This window comes from Podarcis vaucheri (genome assembly GCF_965113315.1).
Source record: "Podarcis vaucheri genome assembly, chromosome: 6".
NCBI lineage: Eukaryota > Metazoa > Chordata > Lepidosauria > Squamata > Lacertidae > Podarcis > Podarcis vaucheri.
The window spans coordinates 4,843,440-4,867,774 of record NC_138764.1 but is presented as its reverse complement, the minus strand read 5'-3'; the positions used below and the strand labels follow the sequence as shown (position 1 = coordinate 4,867,774).

Below are 24,335 nucleotides of genomic sequence, written 5' to 3'. Positions count from 1 at the left end.
TGAGCATTAAAATTGGATGAGATTCCTTGAGTCTTCATCAATCCCCAAAATACTCCTGGCCACGCAAATAAGTCCACAAAGTTATCATTTGTCTCCCCCAGTCACTAAATTTTTATTAGCCTGTTGCATTTGAAAGGGCCTGGGAACCACATTGAAGTATTGTAATGATGGGCGTCTTCCTGTTAGTTGTCACAGAGCAGGCCAACAATGTTAGCAGTAACACTGTGAGGAGTGGCTTCATTGCTCTGTTGCAAGTTTGAAAACTGAATTGAAGTGGTATAGTACAGTTTTCCTAATCACAAATGTTGGAACTCAACCCACATTTGAACTTGAGGTTCACATTTGAACCTGAAGGATTTAGCCAATATTCCACCACCTCTCTCTGGTCAAAGGAGCCTCCTTGTATCAATAGGCCAGAGTGGGTGAGGTGGTCTCCCTGGCTGTTTTAAAAGCTTCCTTCTTGGGCTAACTCACTGACTAAGAGTACAAACTGCTTGCTCATCTCTCCCTTTGTGTCACCTCAATTCACAGAAACTGTGTCTGACATCAGAAAGCTTGTATGCTTGCTTTCTATTTAATTTCTATTTTATTTTGTGCATGAGATGGTTGGTTTGTACCTGAAGATTGAATCACTAATGTGTCAATAATTCCTTTTGTCTTTCTGTTAAAGGCTGATCCAATGTGAAAATGAGATTGGGAAACTTCTGTTTTTGACAGAGATCCCAGAATTGCTGCTTGATGACTATAGTGAATTGAAACAGAGTCACATTCTGCAGGAAGCAGCAGAGCCACAGTTTGCAGACGGGAGCCCAGGACTTAAGTCAGTGCTGTCAACAGGTCGAAACCTGAGCAGCAGCTGTGATGCAGGAGATAAGCCAATGGTGACATTCAAAGAGAACATTAAACCTCGAGAGGTAAACAGGGAGCAAGGCCGAAGCTATCTGACTAAGGAAGTGGGTAGGGAAAGAAGGGATTATAGTAAAGGAGTAACAGCCAATAAAAACGATGGGAAGAAGGACAACAGCAACAACAAGAGGAAGAATGAGATCAAGAAATGTGGCATGGAAAAGATGCAGGAAGCAGGGAAGCAGAACGTAGCCGTGCAGGTGAGACGTTTTGCATGGTATCATCCCAGTGAAATTTGCCGTGTGGTCATTTGAATTAGTTGGTCTTGCAAATCTGCGCAGGCCTCTTCATGCTATAGCAAGATCGATGATCTTTATTTGGAGATTAAACAAGGTGATTCACATGTTACACTCTCAGTGAGGACGGAAGGAAGGGTCCTTGAGGCATCATTTGGTTACCACAATTTCAGACAACCGGACCCCCCTCACCCTTCACCTTGCTCTTCACTTCTGCCAGGGAAATAATTGCTGCCCACTTACCCTTAAAACACCACCTCACATACTGACAGAAGGGACCAAAGGAAATAGCTGCTTTGGTTCTTTCTGAAGTTGGCTGCTCTTGTTTCATTTGGGAGGGGGAGCTAGTAAGTGCACTGCAGATCTTTCCTTAACAGAAGCTGGGGATAGAATTAGAATGAGTCTCTTCTACGTTGACTGTCTGTACTGGCAGTAGACGCTACAGGCATAGAGAGGCTTCTGCAAGTGTGGTCCCTCATTAGGAGGGTAATTTGTGAATTGTACTATATTACGGGACGTGGGTGGTGCTGTGGGTAAAACCTCAGCACCTAGGACTTGCCGATCGCATGGTCGGTGGTTCGAATCCCTGCGGCGGGGTGCGCTCCCGTCGTTCGGCCCCAGCGCCTGCCAACCTAGCAGTTCGAAAGCACCCCCGGGTGCAAGTAGATAAATAGGGACCGCTTACCAGCGGGAAGGTAAACGGCGTTCCGTGTGCTGCGCTGGCTCGCCAGATGCAGCTTGTCATGCTGGCCATGTGACCCGGAAGTGTCTGTGGACAGCACTGGCTCCCGGCCTATAGAGTGAGATGAGCGCACAACCCTAGAGTCTGTCAAGACTGGCCCGTACGGGCAGGGGTACCTTTACCTTTACTATATTACAGTGGGATTTTATTTTATTCTTACTTTAACCACTGCCAACTTCTTTCATCATTCAGCATCACTGTTGATGTTCTTTGACATTCATTGATTGATAAGGCTGATAGACATCAATTCTTTTGGTATTTGTTCTTTGGTATATTCTTCTCCTTCCCACACCAGCAAAAGAATAGCTTTAATCAGTTTTCAGTTTTAGTCCTCTATGATGCTTTGTTAATGCTGAAACTGTAGCTATTGCTGTAGCTGTAGCTATTGAAGAATTAGTCTTCAACTGCCCTCTTAGTTTCCAAAAATATTTTTGACCAATAATAATAATAATAATAATAATAATAATAATAATAATAATTTATTATTTATACCCCACCCATCTGGCTGGGCCTCCCCAGCCACTCTGGGTGGCTTCCATAAAAACCAAAAATACAATAAAATATCACACGTTAAAAACTTCCCTGAACAGGGCTGCCTTCAGATGTCTCCTGAATGTCAGGTAGTTGTTTATCGCCTTGACATCTGCTGGAAGGGCGTTCCACAGGGCGGGCGCCACTACCGAGAAGGCCCTCTGCCTGGTTCCCTGTAACTTGGCTTCTCGCAATGAGGGAACCGCCAGAAGGCCCTCGGCGCTGGACCTCAGTGTCCGGGCAGAATGATGGGGGTGGAGACGCTCCTTCAGGTATATTCAACAGTAAATTGCTTCGGCACCAGTTATATTTGTTTGTATCTTTTCATCACTTTTCTGACAATTGAGGAAGTGTTTTAACTTCCATATTTAAACAGGGTTAGGTTAAGACAGTTTTTCAGTGTCCTAGAGAAGGACAAGAGATAGAAACTTGTCTAGTCTCATTCTCCCTGTTTTTTTTAAATGACTTGGTTATTCAAAGGAAAGCATATAGGAAGTAAGGCGGCTTAAATGGTCTCTTGCCTGCTCACGTGAAGACTCCGTCAACTGGAAGACAATTCCTCTTTTTTCTTTCCTTATTGTGTACAATAAATTTGTGAAATAAAAGAATGGTTAACAGGTGAATAAAAAATACTGTGGGCTAGTAAATTTAGGGAATTATTTGTCAGGCTGAAACTAGAACCTCTTAAATGTATTTTGAGGAGCTTTTTCCTTTCATCTCTTGTCTCAAATGCTGGCCTGTGGTCCTTTTTGAGTGATTTTTTTCCTTGCACCCAGAAAAAGTGGTACTGACTCACCTGCTCCTTCAAACATTTTTACAAGAAGAAGGGAAACTCAGGTGGGTCAGTACCTCCCTTTTTTCTGGGTGCACAGGGAGTAGCACCACTTGAAAGGGCTGAGTCATAGGCCAACATTTGAGGCAAGAGGTGAAAGGACCACAATCAAAGTATTGCCATAAAAGGAACACTGCAACATACCTATGTCCTCAAGGAAATAATATTCTTAGCAAGGTACAGGACATGTAATGCAGGGAGATGTAAGCTTAGCATTAATCTTAAACCATTTAGCAATCCTTTGGTATCTTGAGTATTTTATTTAATCTCTAGCTAAGAACCCTGATGATTCCTCCTTAATCTTCAAATTCTCCTGTTCAGCCACTTGATTCTGCTATTTATTGGCTAAGTGGCTTATAAAAAAGTAACATTAAGGACTTTTCCTCAGTCTCAATATAACAGATCTGTCACTTTTGAGCCTGCAGCTGATGGTGAAAGAAATGGAGTTTGTATTAATACAAGGCAGTGAGGATCAGACACTAACTTCATTCTATGGCCCGTGCCATTTGTACTGTAGAGGCTGTGTTCAGTGCAGAAGCAGGATCATGCTCAACCCCAGAACCCACCTGTCCTGCGGGTGGGCCCACCAGGCTTCCTTGTCTTAGATCAGCCTTTCTCAAACTTGAGTCCCCAGATGATGAGAACTACAACATCCATCATCCTTTACCACTGGACCTGCTAGCCTAGGAATGATGGGAGTTGTAGTCCAACAACATCTGGGGACCCAAGTTTGAGAAAGCCCATATTAGATGTAACATTTATAGGTAAAGGACCCCTGGATGGTTAAGTCCAGTCGAATTTGACTATGGGATCCACTTTCAGGCTGAGGGAGCCTGTGTTTGTCTGCAGACAGCTTTCTGGGTCATGTGGCAAGCATGATTAAACCACTGTGGCACATGGAACGCTGTGACACGTGCCAAAGCACACAGAAATGCCATTTATCTTACCACTGCAGTAGTACCTATGTATCTACTCACATTGGTATGTTTTCAAACTGCTAGGTTGGCAGGAGCTGGGCCAAAGCAACAGGAGCTCACCCCGTCGCGCGGACTCAAATTGCGACCTGCAAGCTCAAGAGGCTCTGTGGTTTAGACCACAGCACCACCCGTGTCCCTATTGTAACATTTATATGGAGCTTGCAGGCATAAAATCCCAACATAAATAATGCCCAAAAAATTGTACCTAGCATGTAAACATCTGACATGCCTAGCAGATGTGGCAGATGAGTGCAATTCCCCCCTTAAGGTTAGCACCTCTGCACCCACAGTATTGTATAAACAACCGTTCTTCAACTGGTGAGTTGAGACCCACTAGTGGATTGTGGCCTGATCCAAGGTGGTTCACAACAGAGACTCTACTATCATGCAAATATATGGTAAAAAAGGGAATAGGTCCCCAAATTCATCTTTGAGTCAAAAGTGAGTCCTAGGTCTGAAAAGGTTGGGGATACCTGAGCCAAGCCTGATAGAAGCTTACATTCCTTGCAGAGACATGATGTTTCTAGTTAGAGATTTGCTACACTCCATTGGAAGTGGAGTAAAAAAGGGGGAAAATCCAGTGGTTAGATGAATGCTGAAAAACCTTTTCTTAAAAAAATCTTGTTAATCGTTGGCTCACACTACCTTTGCACTTTAATACTCCTCTTCATGCGCATTCAGTGGTGGTATATTATTTTATATGGTCTCTAGCATGCTGAAACTGCTACAAAATACTCCTTGTCATTTGTTTTTGGTGTGCAGAAACAGTTAGCACTAATTCTGTAATAAAAATGTATTCCAATGAGAAATGTCCCTATTGTCTTCAGTGGAGCTTACTTCCAAGTAAGTGAGTGTAGGGTTGCAATCTAAAGTGATCTTTTAAAAATCCTTGCATAATAGATTTATATGTAAAATGCACACGACACACAGGTCAATTTGTGCCAGAGCAGGAAAGTAAAGGTGTTTGAGCTATCTTTTGAAAGCTGAGCTTATCTCCTGTTTCTCAGGCTGGAGTTTGCATTCATGGAACCTAGACTATCTGTCAGCAGGGAGTGGAGGTGAGTTTTGTCCTTCTAGTTTCACATGCTCTGTAGCCGTGAGCAAAACTACTGGGACAAACCCTTCCCCTATCATGTTCCCCTTCCCAAGATTGGAAGGAAGCCAGGGCTTTGCTTTGACTCTGTTTCTGAGGCCCTCCTAGTGCCTTGGGATCTGAAGGAAGGTCCTAGTCCTCTGCATCTCCACTGTGGGGAGAAGGGCCAGGGCTGGATTCCCAGCATTGCCTTGCAACCCTAGCTCTAAGCGGGAGGGGGGGGGGAATTGGCCTGGACCTCATACTGAGTTTTGAAGGTGGCCACAAATTTTGGCTTGACTATCAGGGAAACCTTCTGTATAGCAAAGGGGGAACTAGAATTACTTGGAAAGAATCAATGCCTTGTAATCATGCTTTAGTTTTACCATAAGAAGGTGTGGACAGGTAATATTAATGCTTAAATGGCTTGCCTTCCTAGGTAAAATCCCAGACTGAGTTGAGGAAGACTCCCGTGTCTGAAGCCAGGAAAACGCCAGTCACTCAGTCTCCCAACCAGGCCAGCAACTCCCAGTTCATACCCATCCATCACCCAGGAGCTTTCCCTCCTCTTCCAAGCCGGCCAGGTAAAAGCCATGTGCTCTGTATTAAAATCATATCTATCCTTGTTTAAAACTCATGATGTTGTGTGCTGATGCCTTCCACCTATCTTTTTCTATGTAGGAAAATAAAACAGAAAAGGTTTCTTTGTAAAAATGCTCTGACTTCCTTTAACTGGAGCACAAGTGGGCATGATGGATGCCTAGCACTGTACTATATTGCATGATCTTTACCCAGGTGCATAGTAATGATCTCTCTGCAATGTTTAGATAATAGCACATGTGTGTTTTCTGCCACAGGTGTGGAAAGCCACCTCACACATAATTTTCTCAATGTGCATACCTATGGTGGAAAAGACAATTCTGCTGTCACGAAAAGCTTACCTTTTTGTCACAGATATTAATCTTGGTGTTTGAAAAAGTAATGTGCAGAACAGGCAGCCCATAATGTGACAAAGTGTTTGCTTTGTGTGTAGTATACAGCTGCGAAGATGAAAGCCATCACTGTGGGTCTGAGAGGATGTGGCACCCCACTCCATCCTGGAATCCTTCCCCAAAAGGGGTTGGAACTGGAGCTGCAGGCTTGCTTGTATACATGCCCCCCCCACACACACACACTCCCACTTCTCTTACTGCAGAGATGAATGGCTGAATCAGATGCTGATTTTGAATGTGGGTCTCCTTAAATCTGGCAAGAGTGGGACCAGGGAGGAGCCAGAGGCCCATTCACAGGGGAGAATCCTGGAAGAGGAGACCGGAAGTAACACTTGAAGAGCCCCCTAAGCATTCCATGCGTGAAAAAGTAGTTTCCTTTTTAAAAGAAATGTCTGTTTGTCTGTCTTTCTTTTCTTTTCCCCAGGCTTCCCACCTCCCACCTATGTTATCCCCCCTCCTGTGGCTTTCCCTATGGGCTCAGGATATACTTTCCCAGGTGGCGTTTCTGTCCCAGGAACCTTTCTTCAGTCTGCAGCTCATTCACCTGCAGGAAACCAGGTGCAAGCTGGGAAACCATCCCACATTCCTTACAGCCAGCAGCGGCCCTCTGGACCAGGCCCCATGAACCAGGGACCTCAGGCACCGTCCCCTTCTCAACAGTCCCTTGCATCCTTACCAGCTCAGGCAACAGCACAGGCTGCAAGCCAGTTGCAGGTCCAGGCTCTGGCCCAGCAGCAGCAACAGCAGCAGCAGCAGCAACAACAGTCCCCCACAAAAGCTGTCCAGGCCTTAGGGAAGAGTCCTCCACACCACTCCGGATTCCAGCAGGTGAGCCTTAAGGAGAAGAAAGTGCCAGAGGGACCCAATCTGGGCTAGATTGCATCTGTAGGTGCAGATCTGGTTTTTGGTCAGGGAAGTGCAGGTTCTTTGCTCAGATAAGAGTAGCTCTGATGGAAAGGTGCAAGCAAGGATGGAGAGATGGAATGGGCAAGCAGATGGGGAGAGAGTACAAATAAAGTAGGAGCCTAACTGCAATGTGGGGCCAGGGCAGCAGTGCAGGAGCCTGTGGACTTCCTGTTACTCCTTTGAAGGCTCCCCCTCTCTGCCCAAAAGTGCCTGAGAGAAGAACAGCTTTTAATCCTTTTAAGTTTGACCGAAGCTTTCCCTGTAGCTCCTTTTAAATTTGGGGTGGCTAGCCTTTTGAATATTAGGGTTCCTATAGCTTTAATAACCTTACAGAGTTTCTGTAAGGTTTGCAACTGTAGATCACATGTGAGCACTTGAAAGCACTGTACTGTTGTTTTTATCATATATGATTATTGTTCTATCATTAGAATTATTAATTAAAAGTATTTACTTATATTATTTATCTAGTATTATGCCCCTTGCATCTGGGAGGGAATTTTGGTAGGTACAGCCCTTCAAACCGCGGAGCTTTCGCATGGCCAAGTGCCTGCATGAAGTCCTTTCCCTTTAAAAACAGGTGAAGCCCCATGTTGGAAGGTTCACCTGTTGTGTGGGTTCTGAAACATTTCCTTGGATTTTCTCCGGAACACGAGGTCTCAAAATGAAAGCCATAAGCTTTGCAGCTCAGTGGCACAGAATGTGCAGCCTTGCTCAAGTACATTGCACATGATCAGGTGGTGGCATGTTGTGCTCTCAGATCAGGTGGTGCACAGAGAGTGTAGCAGGCCTTTTTGGACAGTGAGGAACCAATAGTATTTTTCTGTGCAATGTTGCTTGCGGAATCTACTTCATCAAGTCAAGGGGTTCAATCAGCTAATCAACTCCAAAGCAGAGAAACAAAATTGCAGGCTGCTTTTGGCAGAAAGAGAATATGCAGCTTGCCACGGTTGGTCTCTTGGTAGCTAGAAACCTAAATTAGTCAGATGCTCTCCAGTTTTGCATAATGAATTGTGCTGAACACAGAGGCGCTTGTACTTCAGTATTCCCAGGCAGACTCCTCCAAGCAGCTGTGGAATCCTCCTCAGGTCCAAGGCCCGTTGGGGAAGATCATGCCTGTGAAGCAGCCCTACTATCTTCAGGGCCAAGACCCCCTAAAACTGTTTGAACAGTCCATGCAGCCTCCCCTCCTGCAACAGCAGCAGCCTCTGGAGAAGAAGATGAAGCCTTTCCCCATGGAGCCATATAACCAGAATCCCTCAGAGGTTAAGGGGCCAGAATTTTACTGGGACTCCTATGGCATGGCTGATAACCGCATCATGATGGCGCAGCAGCAAGCTAACATGGACCGCAGAGGGAAACGTCAGCCAGGAGTCTTCCGCCCAGAGCAGGATCCAGTGCCTAGGATGGGTTTTGAGGTAAATGTGTGATTAATTGACGATCTTCAGGAAAATGAGAGTGGTTCTCCTTTGAGTGATAGATGTCTCCAAGTGGGTTTAGCTCCTCCTATTACTCAAAGGCAAGAAACACTGTAACTTCAGAGGAAGTTGCTTTCAGTGCAGCAGTTTGTGGTGATTCACAGGATTACCAATTAGTAAAAACAGATTAATCTCTAGGTTGTTGATTCTATTGGGGGGGGGTGCGTGTGCGTTTTAAAAAAACCTAAATGCATTCGAAATCAGTTTTTTTAAAAATCAACTAACTTGGCTTAGCATCATTTTTAAGATAACACTGACAAACCAAAACAACCTACTCAACTTTTCAAGCTATCTACACATGTACACACACACACACACACACACACACACACAGCGAGGGATGGTGCGTGGGGCAGGAGCCGCAAGCAAGAAACCCCCTGCCCTATCTAGGCAGCAGACAGCTGGTAGTGACTGCAATGGCTCCTTCCTCCCCCAACAAGTGCAGCTTCAATCATCCTCTTCCCAACCGTCAAGATCGAGGGCATATAATGTACACATGTTTTTATATTGTGAGGTACAAAATAAGAACCACAGTACTTTTTTTTTAAAGATGCTGAAACTGTAATATCAAATAACCCATGTAAAGCTCATAATCTCCCACACACCACTCCATGTTTGCCTGCCACTAGGATGGAGCCCCGGGGAAGTCATCTTGGCAAGGGATGTGCACTTGAATATTAACTTGGGAAAGCTGTAAAGTCTGGCTTGAGCATGGATTTCTGCCAGAACTTTACAAATTAACACAATTTGTTGAGGCTTTTCAAATTTTATCACAGGGAACCTGCAAGATTTGAATTGTTAGATATCACCCAAGTATAACTAGAGAAAAGCAAATATAGTAATTCCCTCTGGCAGTGCTGGCTCTTGGCACAGTCTGGGAGGACGGAGATTGAAGAAGAAACACAAGTGTCACTTAAGGTGGCAAAGTAGATGCTGCCAGAAAGCGGAAACTTGTGAAAAGGTGGAACAGGCCCAGCACTTGGCATGTGTTGATAGGGCCCTTGGTCCTTTCCAAACAAGACCTGTATTAAAAAGTGTTGGATAGAGGAATTCACACTTTGCTTGCCAGTTGTCTGCACCCCTATATGCAGGCTTCTCTGCAGAGCAGAAACCAAATGACAGTATAAATACCCTCTTTGCTTTTAGAAATGGCCTTGACTTAATCTTTGGCAACTCTGAAGCAAGCAGCAGCTATTGCTCTTGCTTTGACATTGTTTCTCGCATTCATGGAATGATCAATGCACAAACCCACTCCCTCTTTTTTAAATAAAATCATCTTTAGCAGCAGTGGCCCACCACAGATCTATTGAGACAATGTTCTGTTTGAGCAGACCAATTGCATCTCTGAGTACACTGATAACTTAATCCTGATAAATGCTGACTGTAAGAAAGCCCTGGTGTGGTGTGCTACAATGCTATCAAAGGTTAGAAGACAAAGAGCCTCCTTTTTGTGTCATCTTTTGATATTTGTTGCCCTGATTGTGCCTTCAGCTAAGCAAATGCCATTATAGCTAATCTTTGCCTATAATTTCATCCTGTAGAACGAACCTGGAGTTCAGGTTGTATGTGCAAAGACGCAGAGGCAGGAAGCCCAGATTTCAAAGAATAAAACAGAACTCTATGAGAGCTCACTGGGAACACTTTACAAGGCCACCACCGAGCCCCGTGGCTGTCTTCAAGAAGGTGGCCCAAACAGTAGCATTTCATATGCCTGGGTATCTAATTCTGTAATTTTAGGTTAGTCTCCTTATCCTTCAGTGTGGACCTCATGCCACATTTGAGGCATTTGGCAAGGAGCAATGTTGAGCAATGGGCCATTCATGGAGAAAATTGTACTGATGTAGACAGGCCAAGATAGAAGTAGTAGTTATCCACAAAAAGGAGCAAAACATCTGATCCCTGAACATGCTGTCATTCTGCACAACTTCCAACAAATTCTTGAAACTTGCTTGTGTAATAATTTTTAAAGCCCAGATTCCATGCTGTAGATGATGAAACCTGCTTGTAGTTCATCCGGCTCTGATCAGGAGCACATGATCAGGAACTGCATACAGGCACATTTTGGTTCTAACTACAGTTAACGAAGCTACTAAGATATTGGAACATTGAAGAACAAAATGCATTAATTCTCCACATATTTATTGCTGCAGTAGTGGAGATCACATTCTCCCAAAGAAGATCCCCGTAATTTTTGCTGTATGCAGATTCAAACTTAGTGGGTAGCAGAGCTGCTCCTAAAACAAACCTTGGTTTTCTTGTGCCCCTGCTCTGTTCTCTCTTTAAGCTGCTTTTGCATGCTGGCATACCTTTCCTTGCATTCCCTTTCTCTGCTTTGCATTACTGCTGGGCCCCCTTCTATTCCTTGCCTACCTGCTGCTAGTCTTGCTTTCGCTTCTTTCCTTGCTGCATCTCACTGTGCTCCTTTCTGTCACTAGGACCCCAAGAGCTCCCCTCTGCTTCCTCCGGACCTGTTAAAGAGTCTGGCTGCCTTGGAGGAGGAGGAAGAGCTGGTTTTCTCTAATCCTCCTGATCTTTACCCAGCTCTGCTGGGTCCTCTCGCCTCTCTTCCTGGACGAAGCCTCTTTGTATGTATTTGACTTAATTCTGCTGCTTCTCATTCTAATTTTGGCATATCTTTTTTTATTTATATTCCGTTTCCCTGAAAGGTCAGTAGGACACATGAAATCCATGTCCCTTCCTGAAATAGTTGTTAAGGGTAAATTTAAATAAGCAGAGCTCATAAGCTCAGGATCATAGATATCAGCTAAGAGGAAGTAGCTTTAACATAGCTGTAATACTTTTATCAATCCTAGGATTGCTATTTTCTTACCCAGCAACTGAGACCTTAAAAGCTCTGGAAGAGAGAGGGGCTGTTAGTAAACTTCTCCCTTGTGGTACTTCTTGTTTGGAGTTACCTTGACTTTCTAGGCCTGCTCCTCCGTGAGGGAGCAGGAGAAGCTGTTCCAGTTGACTTCGCTCCTCTTCCAGAGCTCTTAAGCAGGTACAGTCTCAGAATCAAAAAGCGGTAACTCTAGATGACCCAAATCCCCATCTCTTGCCTTCCTGAGAAATTCCAGGTTGAGTTACTATCTTGTACAAAACTGTATCATTTCTCTTTTATAATACGAACGAATAAGCTTGTATCTATATGGGAGTTTGGAGACTGAAACTGAGAAACAAATTTTCAGTTTTGCAGGTGCTTGGTGGGTTTTGATACTGGAATACATTACCCTTCACACCTGTGCAAAAATATACGCCACAGGTTGCATGTGGACCATTAATCCCTTGTTTGAAGGATCCCCAGGCAACTTCAGCAATTAACTTATGGGGCCCACACATTCATTGAGCCCATTGATGGTGTCTAGGTCTGTGCAAGTTACCTCTGCCTATATAAGCATAAGATCAAGTATCCGTGTAGCCTAACCTCTAGAGGCCTTGTTGTCAAGTGTCAAAATATAAATGTTAATGTACCATACGGTATTCACACCCTTGTCTGACAGGAGGAGTTGAATGTATTATTGAATGTATAATAAGATAGTAACATGTGCAATATAGTATCCTTCTGAGGAAAAAGATCATGGGTTTTAGGGGCTTTTATCTTTTTTTACCTTGGGTGAAATTCTAAAGCTTGTTTTTATATATATATATAAAAGCCGCGGGCACAAACATAACACAAAGGTAGGGTTGCTTGTGTTATGGTGGGGGTGAGCAGGCTGTGGCTCTTTTGATGTCGTTGAACTACAGCTCCCCTCAGGCCCAACCATCACAGTCAGTTGACTGGGCCTGATTGTAGTCCAACAAAATCTGGAGGTCCTCAGGTTTCTCACCCATGCATTATGGAAACCAAGGGAATAAGACCATTTTGATCACATCTGGGAAGTATCCACTCTGTTCTCTATAACTAGGAGGATAGGCACTTGATGAAATTTCTCTTTTACTGTTAATTAGTCTGTTGAAATGCTTCTCCAAGGTGCCAAATGGGAATTTTGGCAAGTTCCGTTGTAGCCCAGAGGATTCTTGAAGACATCGACCAAATATCTGTGGCCATTGACTGTAGGCCAGTTGAAACATTACAGCTCCTATGCCAAAATGTCCCAAGCTATGCTCCTCATCTTCATGGATTGGCCTGAGCCAGTCTTTTCCACCTCAGCCAGCACTTGGGGATGTGGTACCAGTGTGCAATGCTGCCCATGTTTGGGCCAGCACAGAGATGTTGTCAGCATTATTTCTGCCACACGAAACATCACTAACAAGGAATTACTCTTTAGTACTTGAAGGGGTGTGAGGGAACGTTACATTTAATTGGCATTCATCAGTTGAGCAGGTCGTTGTCTTTCAGCATTGGTTCCTACCCTCTAAAAGGAGGTTGTGTGGATTAGCACAATGAGGGCTACAAAGAACCTGAACATTTGAGTGGGGATACTGTGGGTGAATAAACTGTATTTCAAGTGTGGCTCAAGGCTTTTGATTTCTGGGAAGGTGAGGTGGTCCATGTATAAAATGCTTGATTTGTACTAAAAACAGGTCTCTAACATTCATAAGCACCAAATGTATTAGTCCAGGACATTTGTTTAACTGAAGTTATAAAAGGGAAGCCATCTCTGTTTGGATGATATACTTGATCCTTTATTTCTACCTACACAAAATATACTGCCTATAGAGATTCTGCCACATAAACCCACCCATTCCTACTCTCTCTTGAGTGTTAAGGTATAGTGGTCTCTTCTGAAGCTTCAGGTACTGGTACATTACACCAGCAAGGTACCAGCTTGGATGAGTAATATTGAATTGTTCAACTTAGTGAATAGTTCTCCATGTAGCATTCATTTAGTTTTGGTATTACTTCAGCTACCTTCCCAGTTCCTTCAATGACCTGAGCTGAACCCTCCACAAGCCAAGGTGATTTTTGCCTACGAGGTGTAGAAAGAGTGCATAACTCTTGACTACTGTAATTCGCTCTATGCAGGGCTGCCCTTGAATCATAGAATCATAGAGTTGGAAGAGACCACAAGGGCCATCGAGTCCAACCCCCTGCCAAGCAGGAAACACCATCAGAGCACTCCTGACATATGGTTGTCAAGCCTCTGCTTAAAGACCTCCAAAGGAGGAGACTCCACCACACTCCTTGGCAGCAAATTCCACTGTCAAACAGCTCTTACTGTCAGGAAGTTCTTCCTAATGTTTAGGTGGAATCTTCTTTCTTGTAGTTTGGATCCATTGCTCCGTGTCCGCTTCTCCGGAGCAACAAAAAACAACCTTTCTCCCTCCTCTATGTGACATCCTTTTATATATTTGAACATGGCTATCATATCACCCCTTAACCTCCTCTTCTCCAGGCTAAACATGCCCAGCTCCCTTAGCCGTTCCTCATAAGGCATCGTTTCCAGGCCTTTGACCATTTTGGTTGCCCTCCTCTGGACACGTTCCAGTTTGTCAGTGTCCTTCTTGAACTGTGGTGCCCAGAACTGGACACAGTACTCCAGGTGAGGTCTGACCAGAGCAGAAACTCCAGCGGGTGCAGAATGCTGCAGCGAGGCTCCTCACGGGGTCTCTGCCATGGGAGCAGATTCACCCAGTGCTTTTCCAGCTGCACTGGCTCCCGGTGGAGTACAGGGTCAGATTTAAGGTGCTGCTTTTGACATTTAAAGCCCTTCACGGCCTAGGACCCTCGTACCTATGGGACCGCCTCTCCCGGTATGCCCCACGGAGAGCCTCAAGGTCCATAAATAGCAACACCCTAGTGGTCCCAGGCCCTAAGGAAGTTAGATTAGCCTCAACCAGAGCCAGGGCCTTTTCAACACTGGCTCCGGTCTGGTGGAACAATCTGTCTCATGAGACCAGGGCCCTGCAGGATCTGATTTCTTTCCACAGGGCCTGTAAGACAAAGTTGTCTGCCTGGCCTTTGGCTTGGAGCTAATTTGATTTCCTCCCCCCTCTTTCTTTCTCCTTTCTCCTGTGAAGAAGCTGCATCCTAATGTTTTAATGTTGTATTTTAATCTTGTTTTTTAAATTGTATTTTAATCAACTTGTTTTTATTATTGATTATAAATCAATAATTTAGCCGCCCTGAGCCCAGTCTTGGCTGGGGAGGGCAGGGTATAAATAAAATTTATTACTACTACTACTAACTGACCAGAGTGACTGTCAAAGTCAATGTTTAAATCTAGTTCATTAGCAAAATTCTCAGTCTGTTCTGGGTTCCAAGGTACATAAGCCATCACAAGGCACACATGCCAGCAAATGTTTGCATTGGCTTGCTACCAGATAATTTTAGAGTATCCTTCGCCTGCTCATCACAGTTTAGGTCTGACGTCCTGAATTACGTAGCTGGCTTTATTTGTGTAAGCAAAGGCACATGGTCACCATTCACCTATGATTAGAAATTTGCATGATTAAATCAGTGAAGAGCATCTTTCTTTGCTGCAGATCTAGCACTCGTCAGTATCAGTTCAGGGCAGCACTGGAACACACCATAGAAGGTGGGATAATATGTGTTCAGTGCTGGAAAATAATTGATTATCTTCCCCAGGCATTAAAAATTTGGAAGTTACCAAATTTCTGATAGGCAAGACTGAATTATGATTTGTATGAATTATGCAAATTGAGCAGCTTTGCATAATTCTTTCGCATAATTTATCATTGAGCAAAGAACTATAAGGGCAATGAAGCTTTGCTGCCAATGATTTCAAATATCAGCCATCCCTCTGGTTTTTTATATTTCAGCAGGCATTGTCACATAGTTTTGGTTGTTCCTTTAAAGACAAACAGAAACTTGCTAGGTTTTTTTAAAAAAAGGAAAGCTGGATTTCTCATGAAGGATTCTGCACCCAGTAAAATATTTTGCACTTTGTGCTCTAACGAACAAGGCAGTTTCAGGAATTATTGGGAAAACACGGCTAATTCAGTCAGTAAGTAATTACGTTTGCATGAGGGCCCACACCACTAGTATAGCATTTTAATTAACAAACTACAGTCTAAGTGCCTTCAAGCACTGAATGATGTGTTATTTGAGGTGCTGGGACAAACCCTATTTTTAAAATGACGTTCCCCAGGTGTTTTCCTTTTTATTTTTCTAGTCAATTTACTGAGTTCCTTCGCAAATTTGCAAATACGTCCTTGCTTCCCACTTGCAAAATAACTCTTCTGTATTTATTTTGCACAGTATGTTCTAAGCATCTCTGTTGTGTAACAAAAGAACTGGGCAAAAGTCTTCGCTGCATTTCCTTTTCTCACACAATTGTTTGAGCACTCTTATGATGGTTGCTAGAACCATCTGTTTTTATCCAGAAATGTGACCCCATGTTTTCAGTCAATAATGCATAATGTTTTTTCCTTTGGTTTTCTGAAGAAATCGCTGCTGGAGAAACCATCAGATCTAATGTCTCAGTCATCTTCTTTCCTGTCGCTCACGGGCTTCTCTCTTAATCAGGTAATTAACTATAGAGATTGCTTCTCTCTCTTTTTGGACAGTGCCATCAGTTCACGTGTTAATTTTTGTAGGAGTCTGGACTAAGCTTCTTCAGATGGGAATCTCATGTTGGAGGAGGGGAAGAATTTCACTATAAATCCTTGCCTAGTGCTGACAGTTCTGGGTTAGGGCGTTTCTTTCTGATAGGCTACTTCTTTAATTGCCTAACATTTGGAGAACTCTGTTGTGTGACATGCACACCATTTTGCAACCTGAAGTGGTGCACTGCAAACACAGGCTTATCACCTCATGTACTGGGTAATAATCTCTCACAACTTTTAATACAATTTTGAAGAAAGCTTCACAACCTGAGTCATGTGGTATTTCAATTGCTGATTTTTTAAATGTATTTTTTCCTTGGTTTTAATGTATGGTTGTAAGTCACTTTGAGTTTCATTGGACAAGAAAAAGTTAATAACAAATATAATGAGTAAATTAAAATAAATAATAATACAAAGAATTGCAATTTGATGCTTTAACTTCAGTCTAATATGTTCATGTTATTTTTTTGGTTTTTTTATTCTGCAATTTGCAATTGGCTCATTGGCTAATTGTTCAAGGAAAAGATTTAAGAAATAAGGGAGGAAAAAGCCCTACGTGCTCCCAGGAGTGGGCCTGGGCGATATATTGGTATGAGGAGCAGAGCACAATGTCGGCTTCCCTCAGTGGTAGATCTCTGGTGAAACAGCCACTGCTAGCAGCGCCTCTGGAGGGAGTCAAGAGCTCCTTTGGCGAGGTGCCCATCCAGCTTCTTCCTCCTTCTGCATCTTTAAAGTGCTTGGCTGAGGAGTGTGCAGCTGCCCTTGCCTCAGGCAAGCAGTTAAGGGACACCCCAGCTCAGGGGCTGGCCCATCAAGCCGGCAGCTGTGAAACTGCTCAGCTGAGGGGAGCAGGGTTGCTGATGGGCAAGAGCCCTGGGCGGGGGAAACCCTCCCTCCCCCCCCAGCTGAGTGGCGCAAACAAGCTGCGTTGTCCCAGCCTGCGTGAAACTCTCAGCTCTTGAGGGGAGAGCTGGGGCAGTTTCCCCTGGTGTCTCGTGGGCAGAGGCCAATGCTGCTTGTCCATGATGTTTGGCTGGCGATACACCGCAGTGTTGAAATGTTGATAGCGCTCAGCCATGCTCGGGAGCCTCTTCCCTGCATTTCTCTGTGTGAGTCACTGTTCTGATTGAGTTTCTAAGGAGCAGGTAATTCCCCAGCTCACACCTGCCAGAGAATTTCATTTTCCCAAAGCAGAACTATTTCAGATGAAGCAAAACATCTGTAAACATTGCATTTGCCATTTCAAACCACAAACCACATGTTCACCACCATTTTGTTTCTGTATTATTATTATTTTTTAAAAATTCTCTTTTTAAAAATTGGGGACTTGGGTGTTGTTGTTTTTCTAATACCTCCAAATAGTTAAAATGATTAAAGGTACAAGGCTGTGTTATATCCATGTGCTGTGCTATAATCTACAGTGTGGTTCTAATGTGTGATTCAGGACACATGAAGTTGTGATAACTATGTCTTATCACCCAGAATTCCTTGATTCTTTTTAAAAAGATTTCCTTAAAAAAATGTAGTGAAATGCAAAAATAGTTCTGTGTCTTTAATAACAGTAAAAATCCTTTGTTAAATGGCATGTTTCTCGAGCTGTGAGAGCTGTAACATTTGCTTGCCAGCTTAGGTATATCTTCCCTGATTCTGACAGAAAAACTTATTTCACTGCCCAAATGCAAGAATGTATTGGATAGGTCTAGGGAGCAGGTTTAATTTTCATCTCTTGCTCTTGCAGGAAAGATACCCAAACAGCATGTTCAATGAGGTTTATGGGAAAAACCTCAATGCCAGCACAAAACCAGAGGTCGCTCCATCAGTGGCTCACCAGGAGACTTCACTCTACTCCCTCTTTGAAGGTACTCCATGGTCTCCATCTCTTCCAGCCAGTTCAGGTAATACACTTTCATATATGTATAACATATATTAAGATTTTTCACTAACTAGTTCAGAACCCAAGCGTGGTTTGACTTTCTTCTGTGCAGTCACACAACCCACCCTCTTTCCTCACTGCCGATGTCCATTTTATCACTTGCTGTATTTTCTGGGAAGTGAACTGAACAGAATGCCATTTCCCCCACTCCTCATAGCCTAACATTGGCATTTTTTTTACTTGAAAGGACAAGCAATAAGTACCAATTTGTAAGAAAGGTTTAGCTCTAGAAAGTTCCAAAGGTGCGGAACAATTATGCCTTGACCAAAAAGTTTCCCACTCAAAGATTGGTCATGTCAGCTACTTGTTTTGTCATGTAAGCATTATAAGTCCATTTCCCAAATTGCTACAATTTCAGTTTTGTTAGTCTGCTTGATATGTAAGATTGCTGCAATGAAGAAACAAAGCCAGGCAAAGACTCAAAAGACAGCAGTGAGAAGTCTTCTTCTTTTAGATGGCAGTTAAATGACATGATATTACACAACACAGAAATTGTAAATAAGGGGCAACGCTCCCTGCAAGAGTTTTTTTACCTCAACCTTAACAAAGAAACAGATTTAGATATACAGTGGTACCTCGCAAGACGAACGCCTTGCAAGACGGAAAACCCGCTAGACGAAAGGGTTTTCCGTTTTGGAGGCGCTTCGCAAGACGAATTTCCCTATGGGCTTGCTTCGCAAGACGACAGCCCATAGGGAAATATCTGGGACAGCGGGGAAGCGCAGCGCGTCTTCCCCACTGTCCTCGGACCTCCTCCGAAGCCGGGCGGTGGGGCGGGAACACCTTCTGAAGGCGGGCGGGGGGCGAAAGTCTTTGCTCCCCCCTGCCTGCCTGTCCCGGAGGGCTTTTGAAGGCAGGCGGGGGGGAGCAAAGACTTTCGCCCCCCGCCCGCCTTCAGAAGAGGTCCAGGACCTCTTCTGAAGGCTGGCGGGGGCCAAAAGTCTTTGTCCCCCCTGCCTGCCTTCCCAGGGGCTTTTAAATCGCCCCGGACAGTGGAGAAGTCCTCCGCTGTCCCGGGACGATTTTAAAATGCCGCCCGCCAGCATTTTAAGATCGCCCGGACAGCGGAGAAGTCCTCCGCTGTCCCGGGGTTTTTTAAAATGCTGGGGGTGGGAAGAAAAGCCCTTGTCCCCCCCCCCAGCCTTCAGAAGAGGTCGGGGGACAGACTGTCCCCGGACCTGGTCTGAAGGCGGTTTCCCTAGGAACGCATTAATTGATTTTCAATGCATTCCTATGGGAAACCGTGCATCGCAAGACGAAAAACTCGCAAGACGAAGAGACTTGCGGAACGAATTAATTTCGTCTTGCGAGGCACCACTGTAGTATGGGATACTAGTGAGGCAGTAATGAGAGGTTTTTTAATCAAACAAATACCAAAAAAGAGGGGGGGATGACAAGAGATTTTGAACACATTAATTATCAAAGAGAAGGAATTAAATATAAAACCAGAGAATAAAGAAACTGCAGACTACCGAATTATTACAAGCAAAATTCTCAATGTTGGTGAAGCAAGAGATTGAAATGAAAATAAAATTAATGAAACAAAAAAAAACTTTGAATCTGCAAATAAGCCAGGTAAATTGTTGGCTTGGCAACTTAAAAAGGAAAGGAAAAATAAGATAATAAATAAAATTACTGATAAAGGGAAACATTTGATAAGCCTGAAAGAAATAAGAAAGGTATTTGTAAAATTTTACACAGCATTATATTGGTGTGCGAAGGAAGATCCTGAGAAAATTGAATCTTATGTAAACGGCTGTAATATACCTAAAGTTTCTAAAGAGGATTTGAGAACGTTAAATGCATCCATATCAATGTTGGAACTGCAGTTGGAGATAAGTTGAATGAGGATGGATAAAACACCAGGCCCAGATGGAACTACTGCAATTTAATATAAAAAGTTCAAAGATGTGTGTGTAGACTCGAAAAACAGCAATCTGTGCTTTTTGGGGTATTGTGTTGACTTTGTTCTCTAACCTTCTGTTCTAATAGATCATTCAACACCAGCTAGCCAGTCTCCTCATTCCTCTAACCCAAGCAGCTTGCCAAGCTCTCCTCCAACCCACAACCACAATTCTGTTCCATTTTCCAACTTTGGGCCCATTGGGACTCCAGACAACAGGGATCGGAGGGTCGCAGATCGATGGAAGACTGATAAGCCAGGTGAGCAGGAGGTTCTAGCATGAGGTATCATTTCACAGTGGCTTGTTGGATCACCTGCTTGTTAACCTTTCTCCCTTTCAGCAATGGGAGGATTTGGCCTGGACTATCTCCCAGCAACATCTTCCTCATCAGAGAGCAGCTGGCACCCAGCCAGCACTCCCACTGGTACCTGGTCAGCCCATGGCCCGTCTGTGGAGGATTCGTCAGCTGTGCTTATGGAAAGCCTGAAGGTAGGCTATATATTGGGGCACCAGGACAAAACATTGCAAGAGTCATTTGGAAGGTTGAGCTGGTGGTTTTGCTTCTTACTGCAAAATAATACAAATGTTCTTCCGCTGACAACATCTTGAGAACCTAGGAAGAGCCACCTGTTCCAGCTCCCTTTATTCCACAGTGGCCACCGCATAGCGATGGGAAGCCCACAGGCAAGAAAGGAGAGGGCAACAGCGCTCCCCAGTGTCATTTCCCAGTGACTGGTATTCCGTGGGCATCTTGCATTCTTCCACAGGAACTATATTCTGGACTGGTTGTTGATTAAAACTTGGGTAGTCAAGCCTTAATCACAGATTTAGACTCCTCTTTTAGGTATCAACATGTTTTATTGCTTTCCTGATAAGCTATTCTGACAAAGAATTTAAATTATTTTGTGATGGCTAATTCTTCTTTTTAACTGCTTTTTAAAATAGTAAGTTAGTGGGGCGCTATTGCATTATTGAGTATTCCCTGTTCAAGATTTTAGCTGCTGTATTCCTCTTCTTTTCCTTCAACATCAGCCCACATTTCATGGCCACTGAGCATGCTCAGTTTGAATTGAGGATTCCCCCTCCTCAAGGTTTTATTTTAAAATGTACTCCTGCAAGTCTGCTGATACCTTCCCCCTTGTGCATAAGTGCTGCAGTTTGACTACAACAACACTTCCATTCACAACCTGAACATCTGAAATAGTATTATTGTCCTGGTTGGTGCCTGATTCTTAAGGGGCCATGTTTTGAGTTTAGCAAGAGCTGAAAGGCCAACAGCATTTGCTCTGTCCACTAATGTGCTCCCATTTGAACTGAGACATCAGTGGGCTCCTTGAATCACTTCCCTGGAGAGTATACAGCAATAGGAAATTGAGGAAGAGCCCTCTCCTAAATTATTCAACTGAGTCACTCACTCAGACTAAGGCAAAAGGCTGGACAGAGGTGGTAGAGCAGGGATGAGGAACCTCTCCACCCCACCCCAAAGTTGTTGAACTTCAACTCCCATTAGCTTTAGCCAGTGTGGCCAGAAACAAAGGTTGAAGTGCTTATTTCTGTTTACACCGGGGATGATGCAGTTAAAGACCTGTTTGCCTGTACCTTGCCTCATGAAATCAGTTGAGGGTGCTGCAAAGTAGGCGGGGAATTGGGATGGGAAACTACACTGGGGTGGGGGGAAGCCGGTTGCCTACTGTTGCAGTACTGTAGAAATGAGAGGGGGTGACGAGAGCATGGAAGAAAGTTCACTTACTTTGACCGTTTTGGCATTTTCTTTTGCTACTTTCGTTTTCACGTTAGCGGATGTTTGGTGTGTGCTTCTTTTTAGTCTATCTGGTCCAGTTCGATGATGCACCCTGGACCTTCTGCCCTGGAGCAGCTGCTGATGCAGCAGAAGCAGAAGCAGCAACGTGGGCAAGGTGCCATGAATCCACCGCACTGAGAACGAAAGGGTGGCAACCTTTGCAACCGAAAAGCTCCATACATCATGGCATGTTGGGTTTGCAGGACTGTCTCACACGGCCCTGTGCGCGTGGCAGCCCTCTCTTCTGTTCCTTGCCGTCAGGAGGGCGTAAGTGCTCCACCAACCCACTGAGTGTGCACGGAAATGTCTGCAGTGCAACGGAAAACCAACACCAGGAACTCTCCCATCCCTCCGGGGCCCTCTGGAGGGAGAGAGGGACTGCTGTTTGTCTCACGGTAACCCGATATCACCGCCTCTCACCTTCTCCATCGTGCATGTCCCCAGCCATGTGGGAAAATAAAATGCTGAGAATGAAGAGCAGATGGGAGAAGCCACTGAGAACTTCTCGATCCTCCTCCTCAGTTCTGGGGAAACCAATAGGAGTCTATTACCGATAGCTTTGCTGACTGAGAATGTAGTTGAAATTTATTCCTCAACATCTAAATTTCCAATTATTACTCTCTCAGTTGTAAGGCCACACTGAATTCTTCCATACACAGATGTGCTTTGTAGTCAGTGTGTAGCAACCCCTCCAGTCGCTGGTCCAGCCCGAGGTGGGTGGGGATAGGTTGGGTGGGGGTGCTAGCGTCCGTCTCCCAAGTTAGGTAAGGAGTTTCGTGAAGGAGAATCTGCCCCCTCCAGCACCACTTCCACCTTTTTCTCAGAGGTTGTCCCTGGAATAACCCCAAGCGGGAGAGATTCCAGCACTGAAGTGCAGTGGTCACTGCAGGGCTCTCCGTTAGGGCAAGCAAACCACTGCTACGGGGTTTTAAGTTAAATGGTTCAGATTCCTGTACATTTTATGATAGTGTAGTGACCAGCCTCATGAAATGGCAAGCTGGTCTGTGCATTCACAGCCTGACTCCCTTTTATGTAGGTAGATAAAAAGCTTTGTGTCTTTCCCCCCACCCTACCCCACCCCCTTTCTCCCTTCCCCTTTCCATGCTGGTTGCTTGTAGTTTTGTTCTTCATATACAGCATCCCACAGTCATAGCAGGATAACGGGGAGTAAAAGAGCTAGTCTGGACAGGATGATGTGTGCAATCCCTCTCCCTAGAGGCGTAGGCCCACTCCACAGGCCTGCACACACCTGTAGCCACAAGGTTTTTGGAACGGAAGTTCAAGGCAGCAGAGGACACATCACATGGAACCCGCGCACAGAAGCCAACCGTCCTACTTGCCCCTACAAGGGTGCACAATGGGGACAAAGGGTTCCACTGGATATATTTATTTGCGCAGAAGGAAGACTGCAAATCTTCTTGCATAGGATAAAAGGACAGCATCTATTTTTGTTTCCCAGCGTAGTTATGGAAGCAACCTAAATACAAGAAACTGCTGCAGTCGCAGGAGTGTGTGTGTGTGTGTGCGCGCACATCTGTCAGTTGAGGATCTGCAAGCTGGGAAATGGCTGCAGAGCAAAGCACATCCAGGGCCCACAAGGGACATTGTGGAGTCGGGGAGCAGCCCCATATAGACTTGATATAAAAGGGAAGATGTATGCATAGTGCTCTGTCTAGGATAGGAATTGGACCCCCTTTGCCTCCCCATGCTAGCAGTGTTGCTGCTCTGCATCACATCTCTAAACGATGTTCCTCCGAAGCAAAAGTCTCAAGGATTAAGTTCCTGCCCTGGTTGTAATCTTCAGCTGAGACCCTCTGTGCTTATTTGATGCCCTGTCCCTGCTTCCAGCCCACCCTTCTTCCAGTTTGTGTATTTGAGCTGTGCATCGAGGCAGCTGCAACATTCCAGCGTTTGAACCACCACCGATTCTTGCACCCTAGGCAACCTAACCAGGTTCCTCATCTGACTCTCTCAGCAGCGCCAGAGTCCCAGCCCATAGGCTCCTATTTCTGCATGAGAAGTCTGGTGTTTAGAATGTTTTTCTTGATCTTTTGAGCAGGGCTCCCTATTCTCCTCCCCCTTACACACACACACACACACACACACACCCTGCTGTCAGGAGCCTCAAGGGAAGGGAAGATCCTCCCCCCCAGCAGAGAAAACTGGTTTGTGTCGTAAGCTTCTTTTGTGTTTTTGTCTGTCTGTGCGAGACCTGCAGCTGCTGAACTCAGCTTTGCCTTTAATTAAACCATGTTCTCTACAGCCAGCCTTGTGTAGTTACATCTTCTTTCATCACTGAGCTGCAATTGAAAACTGTATTGTTTCTCCGCCCCCCAAAAGAGGAAGTGCTAAATTATGACATCTTACTCTGTTCAGTAGTGAAAGGGGTTTATAGTGCAATGCAAGCTTTGACTGCACTCAAGCATCTAGGTGGGGGCAAGTCCAGAGCAGACTAGGTTGTGCAGCCTCGATGCCAAGCAAAATATTAGCTCCTGTTTGATTTCAGTTGGTGATGACAA

The 24,335-nt window shown here is 44.6% G+C and overlaps 1 protein-coding gene across 2 annotated transcripts in view; it reads left to right on the top strand.

Annotated features, from left to right (window-relative positions):
• SMG7 (SMG7 nonsense mediated mRNA decay factor) overlaps positions 1-24,082 on the top strand; it is a 66,899-nt gene extending 42,817 nt beyond the window's left edge. Inside the window, exons 14-23 of one of the 2 annotated variants that reach the window (XM_082226647.1) lie at positions 671-1,106; positions 5,736-5,880; positions 6,713-7,116; positions 8,235-8,609; positions 11,105-11,254; positions 16,018-16,098; positions 17,917-18,073; positions 20,104-20,274; positions 20,356-20,504; positions 21,841-24,082. In XM_082226647.1, the coding sequence (XP_082082773.1) occupies positions 671-1,106; positions 5,736-5,880; positions 6,713-7,116; positions 8,235-8,609; positions 11,105-11,254; positions 16,018-16,098; positions 17,917-18,073; positions 20,104-20,274; positions 20,356-20,504; positions 21,841-21,954 (2,182 nt within the window). In that variant the 3' untranslated portion in view covers positions 21,955-24,082. The remainder of the gene's footprint in view (positions 1-670; positions 1,107-5,735; positions 5,881-6,712; positions 7,117-8,234; positions 8,610-11,104; positions 11,255-16,017; positions 16,099-17,916; positions 18,074-20,103; positions 20,275-20,355; positions 20,505-21,840) is intronic. The other variant, XM_082226648.1, reaches the window with a different exon arrangement.
• The last annotated feature ends 253 nt before the right edge of the window (positions 24,083-24,335 follow it).